We start from the raw sequence: 23,290 nt of genomic DNA on the forward strand, positions 1-23,290 counted from the left end.
ATGCGATCCACTCTGAACAGCTGAAAGCCCGGCAGATGTAACGCGCTGTCCGGAATGGCTTCACTCAGCCAGGTTTCTGTGAAGCACAAGACAGCAGAGGTTGAAAAGTCCTTGTTTGTGCGGGTGAGGAGATGTAGTTTGTCCGTTTTGTTAGGAAGAGAGTGGAGATTCGCTAAGCGAATACTAGACAGCGCTGATCGAAATCTGTGCGGACAGAGTTTGACCAGCGCACCGGCTCATCTCCCTTGCCTGCATCTCTTGAACAGCAGAGCTGCGCCTCCAACTAAAATGTCTAGCAAAACGTCTGAATATTTGAAAATCGGGAAAAGATTGTCTGGTACATGCTGTCGAATGTTCAGCAGTTCGTCTCTGTTAAAACTGACTGGAAAAAGATTACTAAACACAGGACAAACAAACAAAAACAACAAAAGAACTGAGGAGCTCCACAACGAGGCAGCCATCCGCAGCGCCATCATGATGATATCAAACGCCTTTTCGGCATCAAGTGAGATGGCCGCGACCAGAGTCTGATCATTCGCCACATGATATCGATGAAACGCCTAATGTTATCAGAAGAGCTGCAGCCCTGAATAAACCCCACCTGATCTATATGTATAAGAGATGTCATAACCAAAATTTTTGACAATATTTTTTACTTCTAGCTGGATCTGGGAAATTGGATGGTAACTTGGCTCTTTGTTCTTTTTAAGAATCAGAATAATCTGGGCTTGTGTCATGGTTGGCGGAAGCTTTCCATTATTTAATGATTCCGTATAAACTTCCAACAAAAGTGGGGCCAGTTCTGTAGCATAAGATCTAAACAATTCAGCAGCAAAGTCATCTGGGCCCGGAGCCTTGCCTGTAGGCAAGGTCTTAATTACCTCGTCGAGCTCCTCCAAGGTTCTCACAATCAAGATAATTTTTTTTGCTCAGTCATCTGCTTAGGGAGTTCTAATGATTCCACAAAGTTTCTAATATCTTCATCGGTAGAAGAAGATGTGGAACTATAAAGCTCAACATAGAATTCTTTAAAAGTATTAGTAGTATCAATGGCTGAGGTAAATATTTCACCACAAGCAGATTTCAATGAGGGAATGGTAGAAAAAGGCTCTCTCTGTTTTATATATCTAGCCAAAAGCTACCATGCTTTATCCCCCAACAGTCTTGCCCTGAATAGCCAAAACTCCACCTTCCGCAACAAAACAATATTATATCTGAATTTCAATCGGGTCAATTCTCTGAGGCCATCAGATGACATCCTGCGCTTCAGCTCTGCCTCTGCAATTTTAATATTCCCTTCCAACTCTGCGAGTTTTCGTGATTGGGATGTTTTGATGAATGAGGCATACTGTATGATCCGGCTCCTAAGAATCACCTTAAGTGCCTCCCAAGCCACGCCCACAGAGGATACTGAGGACCAGTTGGTCTCCATATAAACATTGATTTCAGCCTTTAACATTTGTTGGAAATCAGGATTTTGCAAAAGGGATACATTAAAGTACCAATTGTATGGTTTATTTCTCCGTATGTGGCAACACATCTAAACTCACCAATGTGTGATCCAAGACTAAGATGTTTCCAATTTAGCAATCAACAACAGATGAAATGAGGGACTCATTTGACCTGATGAAAAAATGTATAGTCCCTTCCAGATGGGTTTAAAAGTCTCCAAATATCTGTAAGACCAAGATTTTTACACGTCCTGAGAAGCGTCAATGTTGCTCTAGGGGGCTTACACACTTTTGTTTCACTATGATCAAGGACTGAGTCCATCAATAGATTAAAATCTCCTCCCAATATTATATCATGAGGGGTGCCAGCGGCTTGCAACATCCCTTCTATAAGATCTATAAAAAAGGCCTGATCATCAGCATTAGGTACGTAAATATTAGCCAAAATCAACCTTTGCCCCTGAATTTCTGCTAAAACAATGACTCTTCCTAATTTAATTAGGACTTTAATCTGTTTGAGACATTTGAATTGTAGATGTTCACTTATCAATGTAATGACACCCCTGCTCTTACTTCTAATATCATATTTCTTACGTTTAAGAAAAGAAATAACCTTCCTTCTTTTTATGGGGTGCCCCAACCCATTCACATTCCATGTGGAGAGAGATAATACACACATATTAACATTTGACATTTTGACATGTTAGAAAAAATAGATTGTGTGTCAAAAATAAAATTATAAAGACCACATTCCCCATTAGTGCAACAATCAAACCCCGAACTTCCCACCGAACCGAACAAACAGAAAAAAAAACCATGCGCATTAACCCCGCACATGACAGCACCAACTGGCATCTATCCCTCTAAACTCAAAGTCCATGTATGCCTACGAGAGTCCACGCGACAACTTTGCCATAGGATTGCTCAAGTCCAGTGCTTCTATACAAATTTGGTGAGACAGAATTACATAACAGAAAATAATCTATAAAACAAACTCCAGCCAATAGGCAGAATAAACACAAAGAACGTGTAGATTCATTCACAAAACTGTATTGAAGGTGTGTTCCTCCACAAAACAAACTCCAGCCTCTAGCGGCTCCAGCACAAAAAAAAACAAAAAAAAAAAAACAAAAAAAAAACACGTTCAGTTTCCTCGGACAGTCAAACGAATGTTCAGTGAGCCGGCTGTTCATGAGTGCAGCAGATGACCTAATCCTTCCAATGTCCTGCAAAAAATACTCCACAAAACAAACTCCAGCCAATAGGAGGCAAAAGCACAAAGAACAAGCAGATTCATCCACAACTGTTCCGAAGGAGTGTTATTCCACAAAACAAACTCCAGCTGCTGGGCGAAACCAGCATAAAAAGAAACAAGAATTGCGCCCAGCTTCCTCAGATGATCAAGTGTTCAGCGAGACAAGCTCACTTGGGAGCAACATGAGAAACACACCATGACTTCCTCAGTCCATTGATTTTATGAAAGACATCGCTTGTTGTGGGCATGTAAATATTTTGCGGCCATCCTTAGTATCTATTCTCAATTTGGCCGAAAACATCAGTGCAAAAGCGATTTTCCATCGATGCAAGTTTCTTGGAGTGTTACTACACAAAAACTCCAGACGCTAGGTGGAACCAACACAAAAAGAAACAAAATGGCACCCAGCTTCCTCAGACAGTCAAGTGTACGTACAGCGAGTCAAGCTCACTTGGGGGCCACGTGAGAAACATCAAATGGATTACTCACCCCATTGTCTCTATGAAAGACTATGCTTACTGTGGGCATGTAAATAGTTTGCGGCCATGCTAAGTATCTATTATCAGTTTGGCCAGAAACATCAGTGCAAAAGCGATCTTCCGTTGATGTTAGAGTTTCTTGCATTCCTTGAATGTATTTTTTCTCTTGCTGAATTCGCAATGTCTGGGAACAAGTAAATGCTGTGGTTCCTTTACTCTCCGCCTCGCGTAACACCTGATCTTTATCGGATGATCTCAGAAATGTGGCCAGAATTGATTGGGGCCTTAAGCGGATCTGCGAGCCGGGACTCTGTGAACTCGCTTGATTTCCAGCCTGCTATGTCGAGCAGACTCGGGAAGAGCTCGTCTAGAAACTTCACCATATCTTGGCCTTCCTTGTTCTCAGGAATTCAACAATTTGGACATTGTTTCGCCGATTACGATTCTCAAGGTCTTCCAGCTTTTCCAAAACACGTTCCAAATCTACTTTGGTCACTAGCTGGTTAGCAGCTAATTCCCACTCCGATGACTCCAGATAATCGATCCGTTTCTTGACGTCTCCGATTCTTGTAACCAACTCAGAGAATTTTGCATCCATCGCCGTAATCGATCGTATTACAGCAAGATGCTCCAGGTCCGCTATGACTTTCGTCAGCATCACCAACATGCTGGACAGTTCCCGCTGAATTTCTCCCACCACACCATCCAAACCGAGTCCCTGGTCTGCGGCCCTATCTGAGGTATCAGCTTGAGCACGTATCTTTTAATATCTCTAGAGCCAGAGGACTTCGAATTCTTTGACATGTTGACTTCTTAGAACAGTTATGTAGCAGGGTGTATCGAATCTCACCGGTTTACGATACAAAAAGAATTAAAAACTAGCAAAGTGCGCAGAGCTCGTCGTTTACAAATCCGACCCTCGCATGGTGCCACGTGACTCCGATCAGTCTAATTCTTAAAAAATAAAAAAAAAGGTCCCAAATGAATGTTAAAGTTATCGTCCAATTTCCCTGATCCAGTTAGATGTAAAAATATTGTCTAAAATTCTGGCTAATCGCTTAAGCAGAGTAATTACAAAAATCTATTATACAAAAAACTAATCAAAACAAATAACTTTTATTGTCACACAACCATATACACAAGTGCAATAGTGGGTGAAAGTCTTGGGTGCAGTTCCGAGCAACATAGAATATCTACGTTCTTTATTTGGAATGGTAAACGACCTCGGTTGCTTTTCAGTTAGTTGCATAGACCAATTGACAAAGGAGGTTTAGGCCTCCCCAAAATTTTGTTTTATTACTATGCTTTTAGTCTTAGACAACTGGCCCATTGGTCTCTTCCACCTGAGAGAGCCCCTCCCTGGTACAACACTGAACAAGCTGTCCTTACCCCAATCTCACCATTGCAAAGTCTTTCTATCAAATTGCCTAGAAAAGGGAAAATGCATCCCATTATTTCACACTTACATTCAGTATGGACAAATGTTTCCCGTTTCTTCAATTTTGATATTTACCTAAATGTTTCCTCAAGCATATGGCTGAACCCCAAATTGTTTATTAACAAGTCCCCCTTTTGCTGGAAAGAATGGTTGAATAGGGGTGTTGCTACATTTGGTGACCTTTATGAAAACAGAGCTTTGAGATCATTTGAAAATATAACATAGCAATTTGGGATTTCTATGTCTCAATTTTTCAGGTTTTTAAAGTTGCGGCATTTACTTTGTACTAGTAGTACACAGCCTCCTAAAGCTGCAGACACCCTCTGTTTGGTGCTCACAGCCTTTGGAAAGGGGCATGAAGCGTCAGTGTATTATTCCTCGTTGATTCAGGGTCTTGGTGACAGGGCCTTAACAGCTCTTAAGAGGTTATGGGAAAGAGATTTAAACTTGGTATTGGAGGATAGGGAGTGGAAAAGAATAAAAAAAACATTTCTATGTCTAGGAATGCAAGGGTACGCCTTATTCAGTTTAAGATTTTGCATTGTTTCTATTGGACTCCCTCTAGATTCTTTAAACTTGGTTTAAAAGACACACCTACCTGCCGGTGATGTCAGTTGGAAGATGGAGACAGCCCATGCTCCTTGGTTCTGCGCAAATATTCAAGAATTCTGGGCAAGAGTCCAGAATTTTATCTGTGAGGTTTTAGATATTCAAATTTCATTTTGCCCCAGACTATGTATATTGGGTGATGGGGAGGTTTTTAAACTAGGTGACAAATATAAAAAGCTGGGTCCAAACTAGCGTAATGATCAGCAGACAAATCATTCTTAGCGGATGGAAGTCAGTTGGTGCTTCCTCATTTCAAGAATGGTTCACCGAACTGGGCAGGGTGGCGGCATTTGAAAGGATGTCATATAAACAGTTTGGCAGATTTTTGTCCTTTCTGGAAGGCTCTCAGTGAGGACCATGTGGAGAGAGACAGAATTGTGGTAGTAATTGTGGATTCTGTTCTTTGTGGAATTCTTTCTTTTCTCTTTGTTTGTTGATTTTTATACTTTTATTTTCAAAAAAAAAAAATTGTTTTTGTTTGTTTGTTTATATGTGTGCATTGTGCAATTTAGGCTTTGAACACATGGTTGTTTGTTGAGGGACAGGGTGGGGTTTCACTATAAGAAAAGATCACAAACAAATGAGCCTTCAGAAACAGTGTACTACATTCAGGCTTATCAGGTGCAGAGCAAGCAATAGAACTGAACAGAACCTGTCCCGAAAAAGCATGTGAAAATTTGTAATTTTTTAATAATTTGTTTGTCTTATTATAATCACATTTTTACTTTTTAAAAATATAAAAATTCTACATTCCATCAATTAATTTTATTTCTTGAAATTGTATATATAATAATGATTTAAGCTGTCAATGTTTGAAATAATGTGTACAATTTACAATTAATAACATTAAGTTTACATTCATTTGTATAACAAGCGCTATAATGGTATTCTCACTTTGAGTTTAACGTGCATCTCACAGACTCAAACAGGTGTTGTGTTTCATTTATTAACTCTGATTTTTGGCTGATCCGTACTATTTCTGATTAAAATGTATATTTCTTTTTACCTTTTTAACTGTGCAAAGAACAGAGAGGATATTAAAAGACAAATTTTTCAATGAAAGTGGAGAGCAGGATTCCATCTTTGGACACATATTACACAGAAGAAATGGTCAGTTATAATCTCAAGCACTTTTCAACAAAACAAGGACATTTTCTGGGTGGTGGATGTCTCAGTGGTGTCCAGAGAATAGCATAGGATTTATAGACAATTGGAAGAGTTTCTGGGGTAGACCTGACCTGCTAAAGAGAGACGGACTCCATCCCTCCAGGGAAGGTGCCGCTCTCCTCTCTAGTAATTTGGGTCATAGTCTTAATAGTGATAGTATTTGACTAACTGGGGTCCAGGTCAGGAAGCAGACAAACTGGCTAATCCGAACGTCTGCTAGCTGCCTTCAGACGTCACACAGGTCACATAAACACCACCACATAGAGATTGTATTACCTAGATATCACACAGAGACTATGTCTGCTCCCCGACCTACAAAACACAAACTCCTCACTAAATGATTACGGTCAAACATAAAAGTAGGGCTACTAAACATCAAATCAAATCAAATCAAATCACATTAGATCTCTTTCAACCAAAGCACTAATTGTAAATTAAATTATTACAGATCATAGTTTGGATGTGCTCTGTTTGACTGAAACCTGGCTTAAACCAGTTGAATATTTTAGTTTAAATTAGGGATGTGCACGAGTAGTCGAATACTTGAGTATTCGTTTTGCAATTAGTATTCGAAAAGTAAAAATACTATTTGAATTTCGAAAAGTTTTGCTTTGCTGGCCATATATGCAGTGAGATGCATGTTAAATCCTGAACACACAAACTAAAACTCACAGTTATAACAGAATGCACTGGGTGGTGCTGTTGAGTGTGGACACAAGTTGATCACATTTGATGAGCAAACCGTTCTGTCAGTATGTTTAGATGGACACCAAAAAGCAGGTTATTGCCAGAATGTGGCTTACTGTGAGAAAGCTGGGTTCCTGTTTAAATGTACTGGATAAGCGGTGTACTCTTTACTCCCGTATATGTGCAACTCGTCAGAAAGCAGCATCCCTGTTGCAACATAATCCCCGCAACGCTTCTGTAAACAACAAACATGGCATCCGAGAAAGTCTTTTCTAGCGGAGGGACATTCCATCAATTAAACTGGTGTGTATAAATTAATATAGATTACTGAGCATGTGGATATGCTTGTTTTTCTCAACAAAAACATGACGAGATACAATATAAACATAACTATTATATGCTAATTGTGTCAGTCTACTTTATTAGCTTTGCATGAGCTTAAATGCTTTCATTCTGTACTTTTTTGTATTCAAGAATTGCTTGTTTAAATGTTTTCAAAAAAAAAAAAAAACAGGACATAATATAAGCTTGTTTTCGATGTAATTAGAAGCTTGTTTTTTTTTTTTAAATGGTGATGCAAAAATAAAAAATAATTTTACGTCTCTTTCTCATTAATTACCTTCATTTAAATAATAGAATATTCAAGTATTTGTTTTTTATTAGCTTAAAAATTTGAATACCAAATTATTGATGAATGCCCATCCCTAGTTTAAATGAATCTACTCCCCCAGGTTATTGTTATAAACATAAGCCTCGTCTGAAGGGTCAAGGAGGTGGTGTTGCTGCAATTTACAGTGAAGTTGTTGGTGTTACTCAGAGGACAGGATATAAGTTTAAGTATTTTTGAACTAATAATGCTTAATGTGAAACCGTCAGATACAAATAAAAAAAAAATGTCTGTCGTCTTTAGCCCTTGCTACAGTATATAGATCACCCGAGCCTTATTCTGATTTCCTTGGTGAATTTGCAAATTTTCTATCAGATCAATAGTTACTGTGGATAGAGCTTTAATTGTGGTGACTTCAACATTCACATAGATAATGAAAATGACACATTGGGATTAGCGTTTTTTGATAATCTCAATTTGCTTGGAGTCAGACAAAATGTGACAGGACCAACTCATCGCCATAATCATATGCAAGATTTAATTCTTTCATATGGATTTGATGTTGATACTATAGAAATTCTGTCTAGAGGGATGACATCTCAGATCATTAACTCATCTCTTTTATGCTCCGATCAGCTAATGTTACTCAGTCTACACCACGTTATCATTCAGGTAGATTATTCTTTCGACAACTAAAGATAGCTTCACTAATAATCTTCCAGATTTATCTCATATACTCAGTAAGCCAAAAAGTCTAAAAGAACTTGATGTAATGACAGAAAATATAAATACAGTCTTCTCTAGCACTCTTGAATAGGGATGCACCGATCCGATACCTGGATCGGTATTGGCTCCGATACAGACTTTTTTAGATGGATCAGGTATCGGTCCGATGAGCCCGATCCAAATCCGATACTGTGTTAGTCATATTCGTTCCTGTCAAGCTCCAAAAATGACATAAAAGAACCATAAAAACACCACTGAAGCAGTTCATATGACTCGTGCATTTTATTAAAAACCACTTGAAGACGTGCGATAGCTCTGTGAATCACAAAAGGCTGTGTTTAATAAGTAAATATATAGTATGCACGTGCAGCGCCAGTGCACTATTGAATGGCTCTGCTCTGTTGACACACACATTCGTGGCTATTTTTAGGCTTCACGCGTTGCGCAGCATTTGAGCGCTACTCACAAACAACATCTCAGATGTAGATGCTCAATAGTTCGGTTCACTTATAATATGCATTAAGAACGGCGCTGGAGGTGCATTTTACCAGAAGTTTAATAAGCGAATTAACAGACACATACAGGACATCCTGGAGAGTTCATAATGTCAAAATAAAAGCCAGAGGGTTTTAAAGTTAAAGGTGCATGATTGAAATATATTACTGTTGTATTTAAAATTCTAAAAGTCAATAATAATAATAATAATAATTATTGATTAATATTATTATTATTTGTTTACAACTTATAACAATATTTAAGTTTAATGGGTTCCAAAAAATGTGAATGAAAAGTGAACTGATATCTTACAACTAAATTGAACAAAAAAAAAAGAGATCTGAATCCTTTAAAGTCCAGATAAAAGTTTAATGTTTTTTGCAACAGAAAAAATAAATAAATAAATAAATACTGCCTTTTTTTCTACTGAACACTTAGACTGGAATTACTGTTAATTAACAATAACGTTTTCCTTATTAGGCTATACATTTACACTACCGGTCAAAAGATTTTTCACATTTTAGAATAATAGTAAAGTCATCAAACCTATGGAATAACATAAATGGAAATATGGGAATTATGTTGTGACTAAACAAAATCCAAAATAAATCAAAACTATGTTATATTTTAGCATCTTCAAAGTAGTCATCCTTTGCCTAGAATTTGCAGACAAGTACTCTTGACATTTTCTCAACCAACTTCTTGAGATATCACCCTGGGATGCTTTTTAAACTGTATTAAAGGAGTTCCCATCTATGTTGGGCACTTACTGGCTGCTTTTCTTTATTATTTGGTCCAAGTCATCAATTTCAAAAACTTTTTTTTTTTTTTTTATTACATTTTATTTTATAATGAAATAAATTAATATGGTGGCACAATTATATTTTTGTCTACAAAACGAATTTCAAACATTTAAGCATACACCTTCAGATCAAAAGATTTGTAAGATCACGAGAAACATTTCAGTCAAGTGTTTGAAAACTTTTGACCGGTAGTGTATATATAGAAATAATGTGTAGTTAGAGGTTTGTGTTTCTTTACATATAAAAGAGTACCCCCAATTAGTTCCAAACAATGAGGTAAAGATATTCTAAACTGATTATGCAAAAAAACAACACTGGTATCGGATCGGTATCGGCAGAGAAAAAGTGGTATCGGTGCATCCCTACTCTTGATAGTATGCCCCACTTCAATTAAAGAAAATTAACGAAAAAAGCCCCGCACCATGGTACAATGATCACACTCTCAAGAGAGCAGCTCGGAAAATGGAGCGCAAGTGGAAGAATACAAAATTAGAGGTATTTCGCAGTATATGGAAGGACAGGTCTGTAGCTACAGACAGGCACTAAAAGCTGCCAGGTCAGCATATTTTAGCAAACTTGCAGAAAATAACCATAAAAATCCTAGGTGTTTATTCAGTACTGTGACTAAATTGGAGAGCTAAAAAAAAAACTTTTCAAAACTTCAAAAGCCACAACATGTATGTTAGATCATTTACCAACTAAGCTCATAAAAAAGGGTATTCTCTGTAATCACAGAACCTCTTTTTAATATTATTAACTCCTCGCTATCCTTAGGACATGTCCCAAGAAACTTTAAAATGGCAGTTATCAAACCACTTATTAAGAAGCCACAGCTTGATCCTGGAGAACTGACTAAATATAGACTGATTTCAAATCTCCCGTTTATGTCAAAAATACTAGAAAAGGTAGTGTCCTCCCAACTATGTTAATTTCTACAGAGAAATAGTATATATGAGATTACCAGAGCCCGAGGTTACCAGAGCCGGCCAGATCCAGCTCCGTTCCTGCTTGGTGTCGTACTTCTCTGCTATGTGTCTCTGAGTGATGACAACTAAATGCAGCCGGTGCCAGCCAGATATCACTTCGGTCTATTTTGATGGACTTCAGAGGATGAACTGATGCCAACTCCAACCATAAGACATGAGATACTTCATATGCCACTGCCTGAACCTTGGACTTAGGATAGAACTCACCCAAATGACCTGCCGGTTGAACTACAATGCACCTCACTGATCTCTGCCTGCATTACCTTGGTCTAATGATGGATTTCACTCTTAAAATGGAATACATAGACTATCAATTAATTGCCAACAAAAGCATTCATCAGCCAACTAACAAAGGACAATGCATCTATGTGAACTTCTGCAGTTAATCCAGGATAAACTTCTAAGACATTAGTCATTACTCTTACAGTTCAAACAAAATCTTAGTTTAAACACTGGCCCTTCACACTTACTTAGTTTACTAATTTTAAACCATGGCTTGCACTGCATATAAATAACTAATATTGGCATTATATTCATGCTGTTTAGGCAGAAGGGAACTGGCCCCCACAGTGAGCCTGGTTTTCTCTTATGGAGTTTTGTGTTCCTTGCTACAGTCGCCTTCGGCTTGCTCACTGGGTTTCTAAATACAATTATTAATTATTTATTTGTATACACAATTTACAGTCATATTTAATCAAACTACACAATGATGACTCTAAGACTTTATAGACATTAGTTTCATTTTCTGTTAATGCATGATTTTCTGTAAAGCTGCTTTGAAACGATGTGTGCTGTGAAAAGTGCTATACAAATAAAAATTACTTGACCTTCTAGGTATTCCAGTACTTAAATTTCTAAGAGCTAAATTCAAGCACTTTAAGCACTTCAAGAACCTTGTGTGAACTCTGTAAACAGTGTAGAAAAAAGTACAGTAGGGGTCAAAGTAAGCGATAGAGAGATAATGATGTTTGATGGATCATTTCATTTATGATCACACGGACAGAAAACAATGTTTCAAATTTTGAAATATCGAGTTTTGCCTTTGATATGGTTTGTAATTTTTCTTGGCTCGCTATATATCGAAATTCAATATATCATCCCATCCCTACTGAAAGGTTTTGTCAAAATGTCCAAACAGTTGATGAAACTGTAAACATTCTTCAAACATCAAAAGTATCTTACCACATATAGAAAACACTGAGAACGGTGTACTTACTTCAGTTTGGCTTCATCAACCACCTGCTCAGCATCAGAGAAGTTCAGCACCTGTTCTCCTTTCGGCAGAGGTTGAACTACAATCCAATCAGATGTGTTGATTAAATGACAGTTAAAAACATGTTAAGAAACTTCAGAGTGTAGTTATAAAATGACTTCAGTAGCATTTACCGCTCTGATCCTCCAGTAAATAATACTGCTTGAGCAGCTGCCAGTGCACCAGCAGACTCTTAGCAGTGCGTGATGGGTAAAACACACTCAAGTGTTTGTTCAGCAGATCCTGAAAAACCTCCAGCTTAGGCTGACTGCTCTATTTACATACACATAAGAGAGATCTTTTAAGTAAAATGAAATAAATAAATAAAAAAACTTCCTCTAACAGGAACACTACATGGCCAAAAGTATACGAACACCACCTTTTAATGAACTAATTCTGATAATGTTCAGGCTTTTCCTTCTAGTGAAGACAAATCTTGAGCCATCTTTACACTGCAAAGGTGGCACAGAAGCTGCATCTGAAGTGGCATTTAGGTGTATTTACATAGATTAATGCTGCTCAGAGGTGGCATAAATACATTTACACAGCAATTACAATTGCAAAAATAATTTTATGAGATTAATGTTTTAAACATCAAATTATGATACCGAAATATGAAATGAATGGAAATATGAAATCACACTTAAATATGAAACTAAATAATGAAATATATGCTCTATCATGACAACTAAAACCTTTAAGGCTGCTCTGATGCTGCATTTCATTTACACAACCAAAGCAGCATCAGAACTGCCTTAGATACTAGGGGCTGAGGTGACATCTTTACACAGTATTTTGAGCAAGCACTCGGCTATGTAAAGATGGCTTAAATTTAATCCTAAATGCCCAGTTACAACATCTAGTGGAAGCTTCCCAGAAGAGTGAAAGCTGTTATAGCTACAAATGGAGAACCAACTCCCTATTAATAGCCACAGTATTTAAATTAAGTGCTCAACAAGCACACAGTTTGTGGAGTTTGTGTGTCCAAATACTTTTGACCATTTAATGCAGATTTTTTGAATGTTTGTCTCACAGAGATGATCTTGGCAAGCAGGGCTTCCTCTGCCTGACTGAACAGAGCTTTACTCTGAATAGCAGCGATGGCCTCTGGATGCAGCTGTCTCATTGCCTGCCATGCCAACCTGACAAAACGAGAGAACATACAATTCACAGGTATGTTCAGCTCTTCAACCCTAAACTAATAGAAAATGTCTTGCATGGCCTGAGTCAATTTCTTATTTTTTTTTAAATTATTAAAGTGTGATGATCTGTTCAGAAACTCACTTTGAAATGATAGGGTCATACAGCAGAGCGTACCAGCGCTCCTGAATCTCTCGCAATGTGAAACGACAGCTGAATTTCACTCCCAGATGAACTGACGTCAGATCTGTGGTCTGAATATCAACACATGAGAAGTTACAGTCATACCTGCAAACTCAGTACAATTGAAAAAGATGTGTTGTGGGGGGAGGGGGGGGGGATTAACACGTAAAAGCATGCAAATGTCATTTTTGTGACATCTGAGGAATAAATATTTCCATCAAATATTTAAAATATTTATTAAGTTAAAACATTAGTATTGTGTTGTTTAAAACTGAATGAACTTGTTTTCTTTGCATTATTCGAGGTCTGATAACACTGCATCTTTTTTGTTATTTTGACCAGTTGTCATTTTCTGCAAATAAATGCTCTAAATGACAATATTTTTATTTGGAATTTGGGAGAAACGTTGTCAGTACTTTATATAAACACATAAAACAAATATTCATTTTACTAAAACACATACCTAAAAAAAGTAAATCCAAAGAAACTGATAATTTTTAGTTGTTTTTTTCCAGAGCTGCACATTTAAGCCACCACATCCTCACACGGTTCTACACCTGCACTGTAGAGAGCATCCTGACTGGCTGCATCTCCGCCTGGTACAGCAATAGCACAGCCCACAACCGCAAAGCACTGCAAAGGGTGGTGCAAACTGCCAGACACATCATCAGAGGTGAGCTTCCCTCCCTCCAGGAAATATATACAAGGCAGTGTGTGAAAAAGCTAGGAGGATCATCAGAGACTCCAGCCACCCGAGCCATGGGCTGTTCTCACTGCTACCATCAGGCAGGTGATATCGCAGCATCAGGACCCGCACCAGCCGACTCCATGACAGCTTCTTCCCCCAAGCAATCAGACTTTTGAACTCTTGATCTCCCATGATCAAAATACATCAGCACTGCACTTTATTACTCTTACTCTTATATCTCACACCGGACTGTCATAAATTATATTATTATATATATATTCTCTCTTAACAACTTACTATCAACCGACAGCCTGAATGTCAATACAGTACAATACAACCTACTCTACATTCTATATATACTTTTTTATTTTTATTGAATAATGTGTATCTATATTGTGTATATTGTATACTGTACAGTGTATGTTATTATTTGTATATTGTGTTGTAATTATGTGTATATTAGACTTTAAATTGTGTTGTGTTAATTTGATGTTACTGTAAATTGGTATATGTCTCATTACTGTCACGACTGCTCTATCGATCGGAACTGCTCCCAAGAATTTCACACACACCATTGCACTTGTGTATATGGCTGTGTGACAATAAATGTGATTTGATTTGATAAATGTACGTCAAATTATTTCATGTGATATGTAAATACTAGGTCTAGAATAAAAAGAAATATATTCAAATGTTACAAATATGAAACAGAAATCCTAACTGACACTTTTTTTTTTTTTGCCACCACATTTTAAATTGAGGTCATTTTTGTCACCTTCAATGGCATTTTTGCCCTGAGACCTTGTTAATTTCTGACCCTGGTTCAGACCAAATGCGTTCTTGCGCTAAAAAAAGCAAGATGCAGCGCAATGAATAAATGTAAGGAATTAGTCAGGCTGACAGAGAAGGTTAATGAGTTAGAGACATGCATCCGAACACTAGTGGAGGTCTGCATAAAAATTGAATGACATCTATGCTAATATTATTCAATTTGTTTCCATGTCTCAACCTCGGGATTCATATCCTAAGGTTACCAGAGCCGGCCAGATCCAGCTCCGTTCCTGCTTGGTGTCGGACTCCACTGCTATGTGTCTCTGAGTGATGACGACTAAATGCAACCAGTGCTAGCCAGACATCACTTCAGTCTTTTACGATGGACTTCAGAGGATGAACTGATGCCAACTCCAACTGTAAGACTTCGGATACTTCATATGCCACTGCCTGAACCTTGGATGAACCCCACTGAAATGACCTGCGATGCACCTCATTGATCTCTGCTTGCATCACCTTTGACTACTGATGGACTACACTCTCGAAATGGAACACATAGACGATCATTAATTGCCAACAAAAGCCTTCATCAGCCAACTAACAAAGGACAATGCATCTGTGTGAACTTCTGCACTTAAGCCAGAATGGACTTCAAAGACTTTAGTCATTAATCATATGTTCATAAAAAAACTTTTTTTTTTAACTACTTAGTTTACTAATCTTAAACTATGACCTGCACTGCATATAAATAACTAATATCGGCATTATATTCATGCTGGTTAGCCAGAGGGGAAATGGCCCCGACAGTGAGCCTGGTTTCTCCAAAGGTTATTTTTCTCCAAGGTTATTTTTCTCCATTTACCAACATCTTATGGAGTTTTGTGTTCCTTGCCACAGTCGCCTTTGGCTTGCTCAATGGGGTTCTAAATAGAATTATTATTTAATTATTTTATACAGAACTTACAATCATATTTATTTAAACTACACAATGATGACTAAGACTTTATAGATATTACAGTTTCATTTTCTGTTAATGCATGATTTTCTGTAAAGCTTCTTTGAAACGATGTATGTTGTGAAAAGCACTATACAAATAAAAATGACTTGACATGACTTGATTAGCCAGCAAGCTACATGAAGAGTGTCAACTCCAATAATGTTGATTCTCGTCTGTTAACACGTTAATACATAACATTCTGTTATAAGCTGTTTAGTTCATAATTTTTATATATTTAAAGTTTCAGTTCAAAAGATATGCTGCTAGGAGCTCCCTCCACTTTATTTTTCAAAAAATTATGTAATATGTTGTTTTCCAGTATTTTTCAAAAGACAATATTTAAATGTTCTGTTTTGCAGTAAAACATGTTCATAGGCATTTAAAGGACATTTTGTGTTGGAAAAACGTTAATTTTTACTGCAAATGTATATCGACCCCAAACATCGGTTATCGTCTCCTTGATTACTAAAATCGTTATCGGCCCGGAAAAAAAAAACATACTGGTCGACCCCTAATATGATGTAAACTCAGCAAAAAAAGGACACTGTATTTTAAAGATAATTCTGTAAAAATCTAAATAACTTTACAGATCTTTATTGTAAAGGGTTTAAACAATGTTTTCCATGCTTGTTCAATGAACCATAAACAATTAATAAACATGCACCTGTGGAACGTCATTAAGACACTAACAGCTTACAGACGGTAGGCAATTAATGTCACAGTTATAAAAACTTAGGACACTAAAGAGACCTTACTACTGACACTGAAAAACATCAAAAGAAAGATACCCAGGGTCCCTGCTCATCTGCGTGAACATGCCTTAGGCATGCTGCATGGAGGAATGAGGACCGCGGATGTGGCGTGGGCAATAAATTGCAATGTCCGTACTGTGAGATGGCTAAGACAGAGCTACAGGGAGACCCGAAGGACAGCTGACCATCCTCGCAGTGGCAGACCATGTGTAACAACACCTGCACAGGATCGGTACATCTGAATATCACACCTGCGGGACAGGTACAATATGGCAACAACAACTGCCCGAGTTACACCAGGAATGCACAATCCCTCCTTCAGTGCTCAGACTGTCCGCAATAGGCTGAGAGAGGCTGGACTGAGGGCTTGTAGGCCTGTTGTAAGGCAGGTCCTTACCAGACATCACCGGCAACAACGTCGCCTATGGGCACAAACCCACCTTCGCTGGACCAGACAGGACTGGCAAAAAGTGCTCACCCTAAACTTTTCAGGAGAACCTCTACTCTGTAGGATCATACAATGCAAGTGGATGGTGATCAGCACTTTCAAGCACCAGTCGCAGTTTTGTCTCACCAGGGGTGATGGTCGGACTCGCGTTTATCGTCGAAGGAATGAGCGTTACACCAAGGCCTGTACTCTGGAATGGAATCGATTTGGAGGCAGAGGGTCCGTCATGGTCTGGGGCAATGTCACAGCATCATCGGACTGAGTTTGTTGTCATTGCAGGCAATCGCAATGCTGTGCGTTAAAGGGAAGACATCCTCCTCCCTCATGTGGTATCCGTCCTGCAGGCTCATTCTGACATGACCCTCCAGCATGACAATGCCACCAGCCATACTGCTCATTCTGTGCTTGATTTCTTGCAAGACAGGAATGTCAGTGTTTTGCCATGGCCAGCGAAGAGCCCGGATCTCAGTCCCATTGAGCATGTCTGGGACCTGTTGGATCGGAGGGTGTGGGCTAGGGCCATTCCACCCAGAAATGTCGGGGAACTTGCGAGTGCCTTGGTGGAAGAATGGGGTAACATCTCACAGCAAGAACTGGCAAATCTGGTGCAGTCCATGAGGAGGAGATGCACTGCAGTACTTAAGACTGTTACTATTGATTTTTAAATATTTTCCTATGTACGATTCTATGGGCTGCCGTAGAGATGAAGGTAAATCTGTTGCAAAACTCAAGAGCTTGTAGATCTGAATTTCAGAACTTGTACAATAAATATTTGTATTCGTAAGTTGAAATTTACAGCAAAGATGTGAATACTTGTAAAATAAAAAAATTAAAGTTAAACGTTGCAATCTATACTCACAGACAATAATCAAAAACCTGTGTTTTTAATTAAAAGTTGTAGAAAAATAGTCACAAATGTGTAAAATGGCATTCACATATTACATATTTACTTTCGCTTTACTAACACAAATCTGCAGTTACAACCTCTCAAATCTGCCAATGTAACTACAAATCTTCCCGCTTGACATTTGCAACAACTTCTGCAATAAACCAGTAGCAAAACTCACTTGTGCACTTGTAAATTCAGATGCGAGAGAGCAGGCAAACAGTGTTGGGTGGGGGCGGGGCCAATGAAGTTGTGACCAATCACAAGAGCTGGAACAGCTCGTCCATGAGAGGAATCAGTTCACACTGCCTCTTATGTTACATAAGTGCGCTGGCATGTTCAAATAAAAGCAAAACCAATGAAACTTGTGAACAGCATTCTTTTGTAAACAAAACGAGCTGCACTTCTGGTTGAATCGTGTCAGTTCTTGCGTGAACATGCCAACTCGGTCCTCTCATGAACACTAATTAATTTAACCACTGGAGTCGTATGGATTACTTTTACTATGTCTTTGCTTTTTGGAGCTTGAAAGTGCTGATCACCATCCACTTGCATTGTATGATCCTACAGAGTAGAGGTTCTTCTAAAATGTTTAGGTTGAGTAAATGATGAGAGTGTTTTTATTTTTGGATGAACTAACACTTTATGGGGTGTTGTTAGGCATGACACAGAGGTAAAAACAATGTAAGACAGTAAATCACAACAACAAAATTCAGATTCAATAAATAATTACTTCTATGAACAAAAATAATTTTCAAAATAAACTACTCTCCTGCCAGGTAATTATGCTGATTATATTTTGATGGTTTCTGTAATATAGAACTCAACTTATGCAGTCACAGCTGTGTATAATCGGCTTTTTGTACAATTTATAAAGAAAGATATATTAAAAGACAATAAACAATTCAACAAAGCAGAAAAGCTGACTAAAGGGAGCTGACCTGTAAGACAGCATTGATAAGCAGCAGGTCATCTGTGGGTTTCCAACGGCCCAGGTCTTTGGTGATCTGCAACGGCTGTTTGTTTTTCTTTATTCGTTTTGACATTGATGAAGGTGTGATGACCATAGAGAGATGAGGAGAAAAAGAGCTGCCAGACTTTAAGCCCTGAAGATTAAAAAAAAATATATATATTATTATTATTATTATTATAAACCTAATGAAATGTGTAATAGCCACTACAATACATCCACATCTGACAGCATTTTACTAAAAGCTAATGCATTATTTATTATGGGTTACAGCAAAGTTACAATAATAAACAATAATACCACCACACTTAACCCTCAAGTAATCCTCTGGTCATGTTTGACCTGTTTTCATATTGTTTCATTAATAACATTTTTATCCTTTACCTGCGTTGTACTAGACTTGGTGACATTTACTCCACTTTCTATCTGAACACACATACAAAATCTGGACTTGATTCGATAAGTCTAAGTGGTCGTAATAAAAAGAGCAACTCGTGTTCTTTGGGTCAAAACTGACCCACCAATGGAAATGAATGGGAAATACTAAAATACAGAAACTTTTTTTTTTCCAAATAAAAATCAATAAATCAGTCATAATGCAGAACACAATCATACATAAATGAAGGGGTGATACTATAAAACATTTACAATGCAGAAAACACACATTAGTGATCTCTCATCTTCCACTGATTTCATATTAGGCTAATGACATTTTCTATTTCCAAATTCTACCCCTAAACCTAAACATCACACAAACATGTGCAGTTCTGCACATCACTAGATTTGAAGATCAACATCATCTGAACCATTTAAGAGCTTTATTTTTAATTTTTTTTACTTATAAGGACATTTGGCCCTCACAAGTTTAGACAAACCTGTCCAAACATACCACACTGGTCTAAGTCTGACCCCTGTGTGACAGAGTTTATGCAAGAATTCCAATGTTTGAAATAAATTACAGGTAACAAAATAATTACTCTGTCTTTTCTTTGTAGCACTCAGATTTCACTGCAACAGCATATTGCAGCATCATTGCAACATCTGACATTTCAACCCAAGTGATTTAAAAAAAAATGCTACAATTTGACAAATAATTGTTTTTATAATGTCTAAATATATATACAATGCATAACTTGTGATAATATCTAGAAATTAAGCCAAATAAGGTTTAAGTTAGGGATGTGCGAGACTAGTTGACCAAAGGCTACTGATGCTGCTATTCGACACTGGAATTACTAGTCGGTTAATATTTTTCCCATTAAAATGTTCAACATTTTTATACATTTACGTTTGGCTTTATATTTTTTCCAAAGGCTGTGCTTATATTTCTGTCATGTTAATGTTACACATTTTAAATATAAATAATAATAAAAATACTATTAAAAAAAGAGGATATCTGCGCGTGCTTCTTCCCTCTCTCACTCGCAGCGAGCGCAGGAAAATGTCCTCTCGCAAGATAGGCAAAGTAGCTATAGAAATCACTTCGGTGGTGGTGTGGGAAGCAGATTTCCGAAACGTTGGCTTGTAAGTCGCAATGGATATTTTCACATTTGAGTCTTCTTTAATCTATGCATGCTTGTAAGTTATTTTTCCACTGAGCGGGCTTTTTCCAAGTGCAGGATAATCACCTCAGGTGAGCCAGGTCCAGTCTTTCACAAGACCGTGTTGATGTGTCAGTTTTACTCTTTAAAAAAATTTATGTTTTTGAGTAGTCTAAAAGTGGATTCTTTTAGGCTAGGTTTGCCATTTTTTTACCCTGCTGATTAAGGCTATTTTCAACGAAGTGCTTAACTTTCATCCGACTGCTTAACGGATTTAATTACCTTTTTATTCAGTGTGCACATCAGGTTTTGAATACATCAGGTTTATTGTACATTTCTCACAGGCCTACTTTTTTCTATCCTAAAGCTTTTTTTTTTTTTTTTTTTTTTTTTTACATCGTAACTGTTATTGGTTAACATTCTTAACCTAACAGCTGTCATTAGAACAATGGCTAATGCACGTCGTGAAATATGCACAACTTTTCAGTGCATTTTTTTTCTCTCATAGATTTGGATTTCCAGTTAATTATTTTCAACAATGTCCTGACTGTTTTAATATGTTGAGTAACTTATTGAATTCCGTTATGAACGGGCTATTAGGGTTGCTCTATTGGCCCTGCATTGTTCATACAATTGATTTCAATAAATATGCCTGTATTGACTAACGTTGATTCAATGAATTCGACACATGTTCTGTATTTAAGTACAATGACAATAATGCAGTCCAAGCACATTGCAGATTAATGGCTATTTTCAGCGGAATTTAGCATCAGATTTGGAATAGATTGTATATTTTAAATGGGTCGTATATGTTTTTTTTATGGTTTTCTGAAGGTTTCTTTTTAGACTAGTCACCTCCAAAATTTTCATTTAAACATCAGTGAAATATTTTCAGTTGGATTTTCTCTCAAATGTTAGGTTATGCAGAAGAAATACAATTGAAATAATATATCTTGTATAAATATATATAAGGTTTTGTCAGTTTTGTTTGTCTATTGTTCTTTATTTCTTTTCTTTTTGACACTATCCAACATAAACTCAGCAAAAAAAGAAACGCCCTTTCACTTTCAACTGCTTTTATTTTCAGCAAATTTAACGTGTAAATATTTGTTTGAACATAAAAAGATTCAACAACCAAGACATAAACTTAACAAGTTTCACAGACATGTGAGTAACAGAAATGGAATAATGTGTCCCTGAACAAAGAGGGGTGGGTCAAAATCAAAAGTAACAGTCAGTATCTGGTGTGGCCACCAGCTGCATTAAGTACTGCAGTGCATTTCCTTTTCATGGACTGCACCAGATTTGCCAGTTCAAGGAATGTAAGAAACTCTTACATCGGCGAAAGATCTCGTTTGCTCTGATGTTTTCGGCCAAACTGAGAATAGAAACGAAGGTCGGTTGCAAAGTATTTACATGTCCCAATCAGGCAACGTCTTTTATTGAATCAATGAGCAAGTAAACTGCGTTGGCTCCACCGTGCGCCTGGAGCTTGTTTTGTGAATAACACTTTCCTTAAAGAAACTTTTGCAATGAAGTTCCCGGCCAGTTTGAGAGTGGACACTACGGATGACCGCAAAATATCTACATGCTCACACAAAGGATATCTTTTATAAAGTTGACAGATTGTGTAGGTCATGGTATATACGTTTATGCGGCCTCCGAGTGAACTGACTCGACCATCCGGGGAACCAGGATGCCGATTTTGTTTCTTTTTGTATTGGTTCCGCCTAGCGGCTGGAGCTTGTTCTATTCAATAACACTCCTTTGGAACAGCTGTGGATTAATCTGTTCGTTCTTCATGCTTATTCCTCCTGCTGGCTGTAGTTTGTTTTGTTGAGTATTTTTACAGGACACTGGATGATTATGTCATCCGCTGAACTCATAACAGCCGGCTCACTGAACATATCTGAACGGTTTTATATCAGCTGGAATTTGTTTTGTGGAAGATCACATCTTTGAGACAAGTTCTGTGAATTAATCTACACGTCCTTTGTGTTCATTATTCCTATTTGCTGGGTTTATTTTACAAAGTATTTTCTGTTATGTAATTTTGCCTCACAAATTTGTGTTGAGTATTTTTAACATTATGTCACAAATGCTGTTGATTGAGCTTAACTTGTATTGAACCCGGAAATATTCCTTTAAAGGCCGCAATATACTTCCTATGAAATCAAAGAACAAATGGGTGTGACATCATTTAGAACAAACTCTGGCCAAAAAAGTGTTTCTGCGTTAGTTTCAGTGGTTCGTAACAGCTCGCTGGGGCGAACTTTTAGGAAAACTTCTGACAGGCTGCTAATAACCTTCTTACTGCCATTGGTCCACGTCATTGGTAGGTGTGACCTAGAGCTCCACCTACCTCGATGCTGACAGCTCATTCTGTTTATGTTGTTCAGTCAGTCAAAATCAGTCAACAGAAACACACCGGCGTGTAGAGTTATTAGCAAGCTGGTGCAAATTTACCTACATCTGTATGATCGTACGCTTAGAGACATTTTCCAAGACCATGTCATGCGATTTTTGTTTTAATTAGTCTACTAAAGGAATCAAATCTTCTCAAATACTCTCAAGTGCCCATTCACTCATGTGCCATCAGTATCAGTGTCATCATAAATCACAATAACAGAGTTTAACCGGCACATATTATGGCCGTGAATAGCGTTAGAGCATTAGCCTCATGAATTCATAATGTAAACAAGACAAATTAAACATTTTCTTCGGCATATACTGTATATTACTTTAAATCATCATTGACTGGTTAAAACAACTTCTTTTACTGACCTCATGTGAATTCTAGTCACAGAATGAGGTATAAAGTCATTAATCACAAATGTTAATGTCACATTAGTTAGGTTTTACTGAGCGTCCTCATTTTTAATTGTACGTCAAAATGCCTCCCACATGTTCGGAAACCGTATACCTTTAGAACTTCTCTGGAAGTATATCGGAGCCTCTG

The 23,290-nt window shown here is 37.6% G+C and overlaps 1 protein-coding gene across 1 annotated transcript in view; it reads right to left on the minus strand.

Moving 5' to 3' along the window:
- mcrs1 (microspherule protein 1) overlaps positions 1-23,290 on the minus strand; it is a 92,572-nt gene that overhangs the window by 66,516 nt on the left and 2,766 nt on the right. Inside the window, exons 5-9 of the mRNA XM_051676646.1 lie at positions 18,762-18,926; positions 13,240-13,349; positions 12,989-13,097; positions 12,090-12,228; positions 11,920-11,995 (exon numbers count right to left, since the gene is read on the minus strand). Of these exons, the coding sequence (XP_051532606.1) occupies positions 11,920-11,995; positions 12,090-12,228; positions 12,989-13,097; positions 13,240-13,349; positions 18,762-18,926 (599 nt within the window). The remainder of the gene's footprint in view (positions 1-11,919; positions 11,996-12,089; positions 12,229-12,988; positions 13,098-13,239; positions 13,350-18,761; positions 18,927-23,290) is intronic.

Source organism: Myxocyprinus asiaticus, chromosome 37 (genome assembly GCF_019703515.2).
Source record: "Myxocyprinus asiaticus isolate MX2 ecotype Aquarium Trade chromosome 37, UBuf_Myxa_2, whole genome shotgun sequence".
Classification (NCBI taxonomy): domain Eukaryota; kingdom Metazoa; phylum Chordata; class Actinopteri; order Cypriniformes; family Catostomidae; genus Myxocyprinus; species Myxocyprinus asiaticus.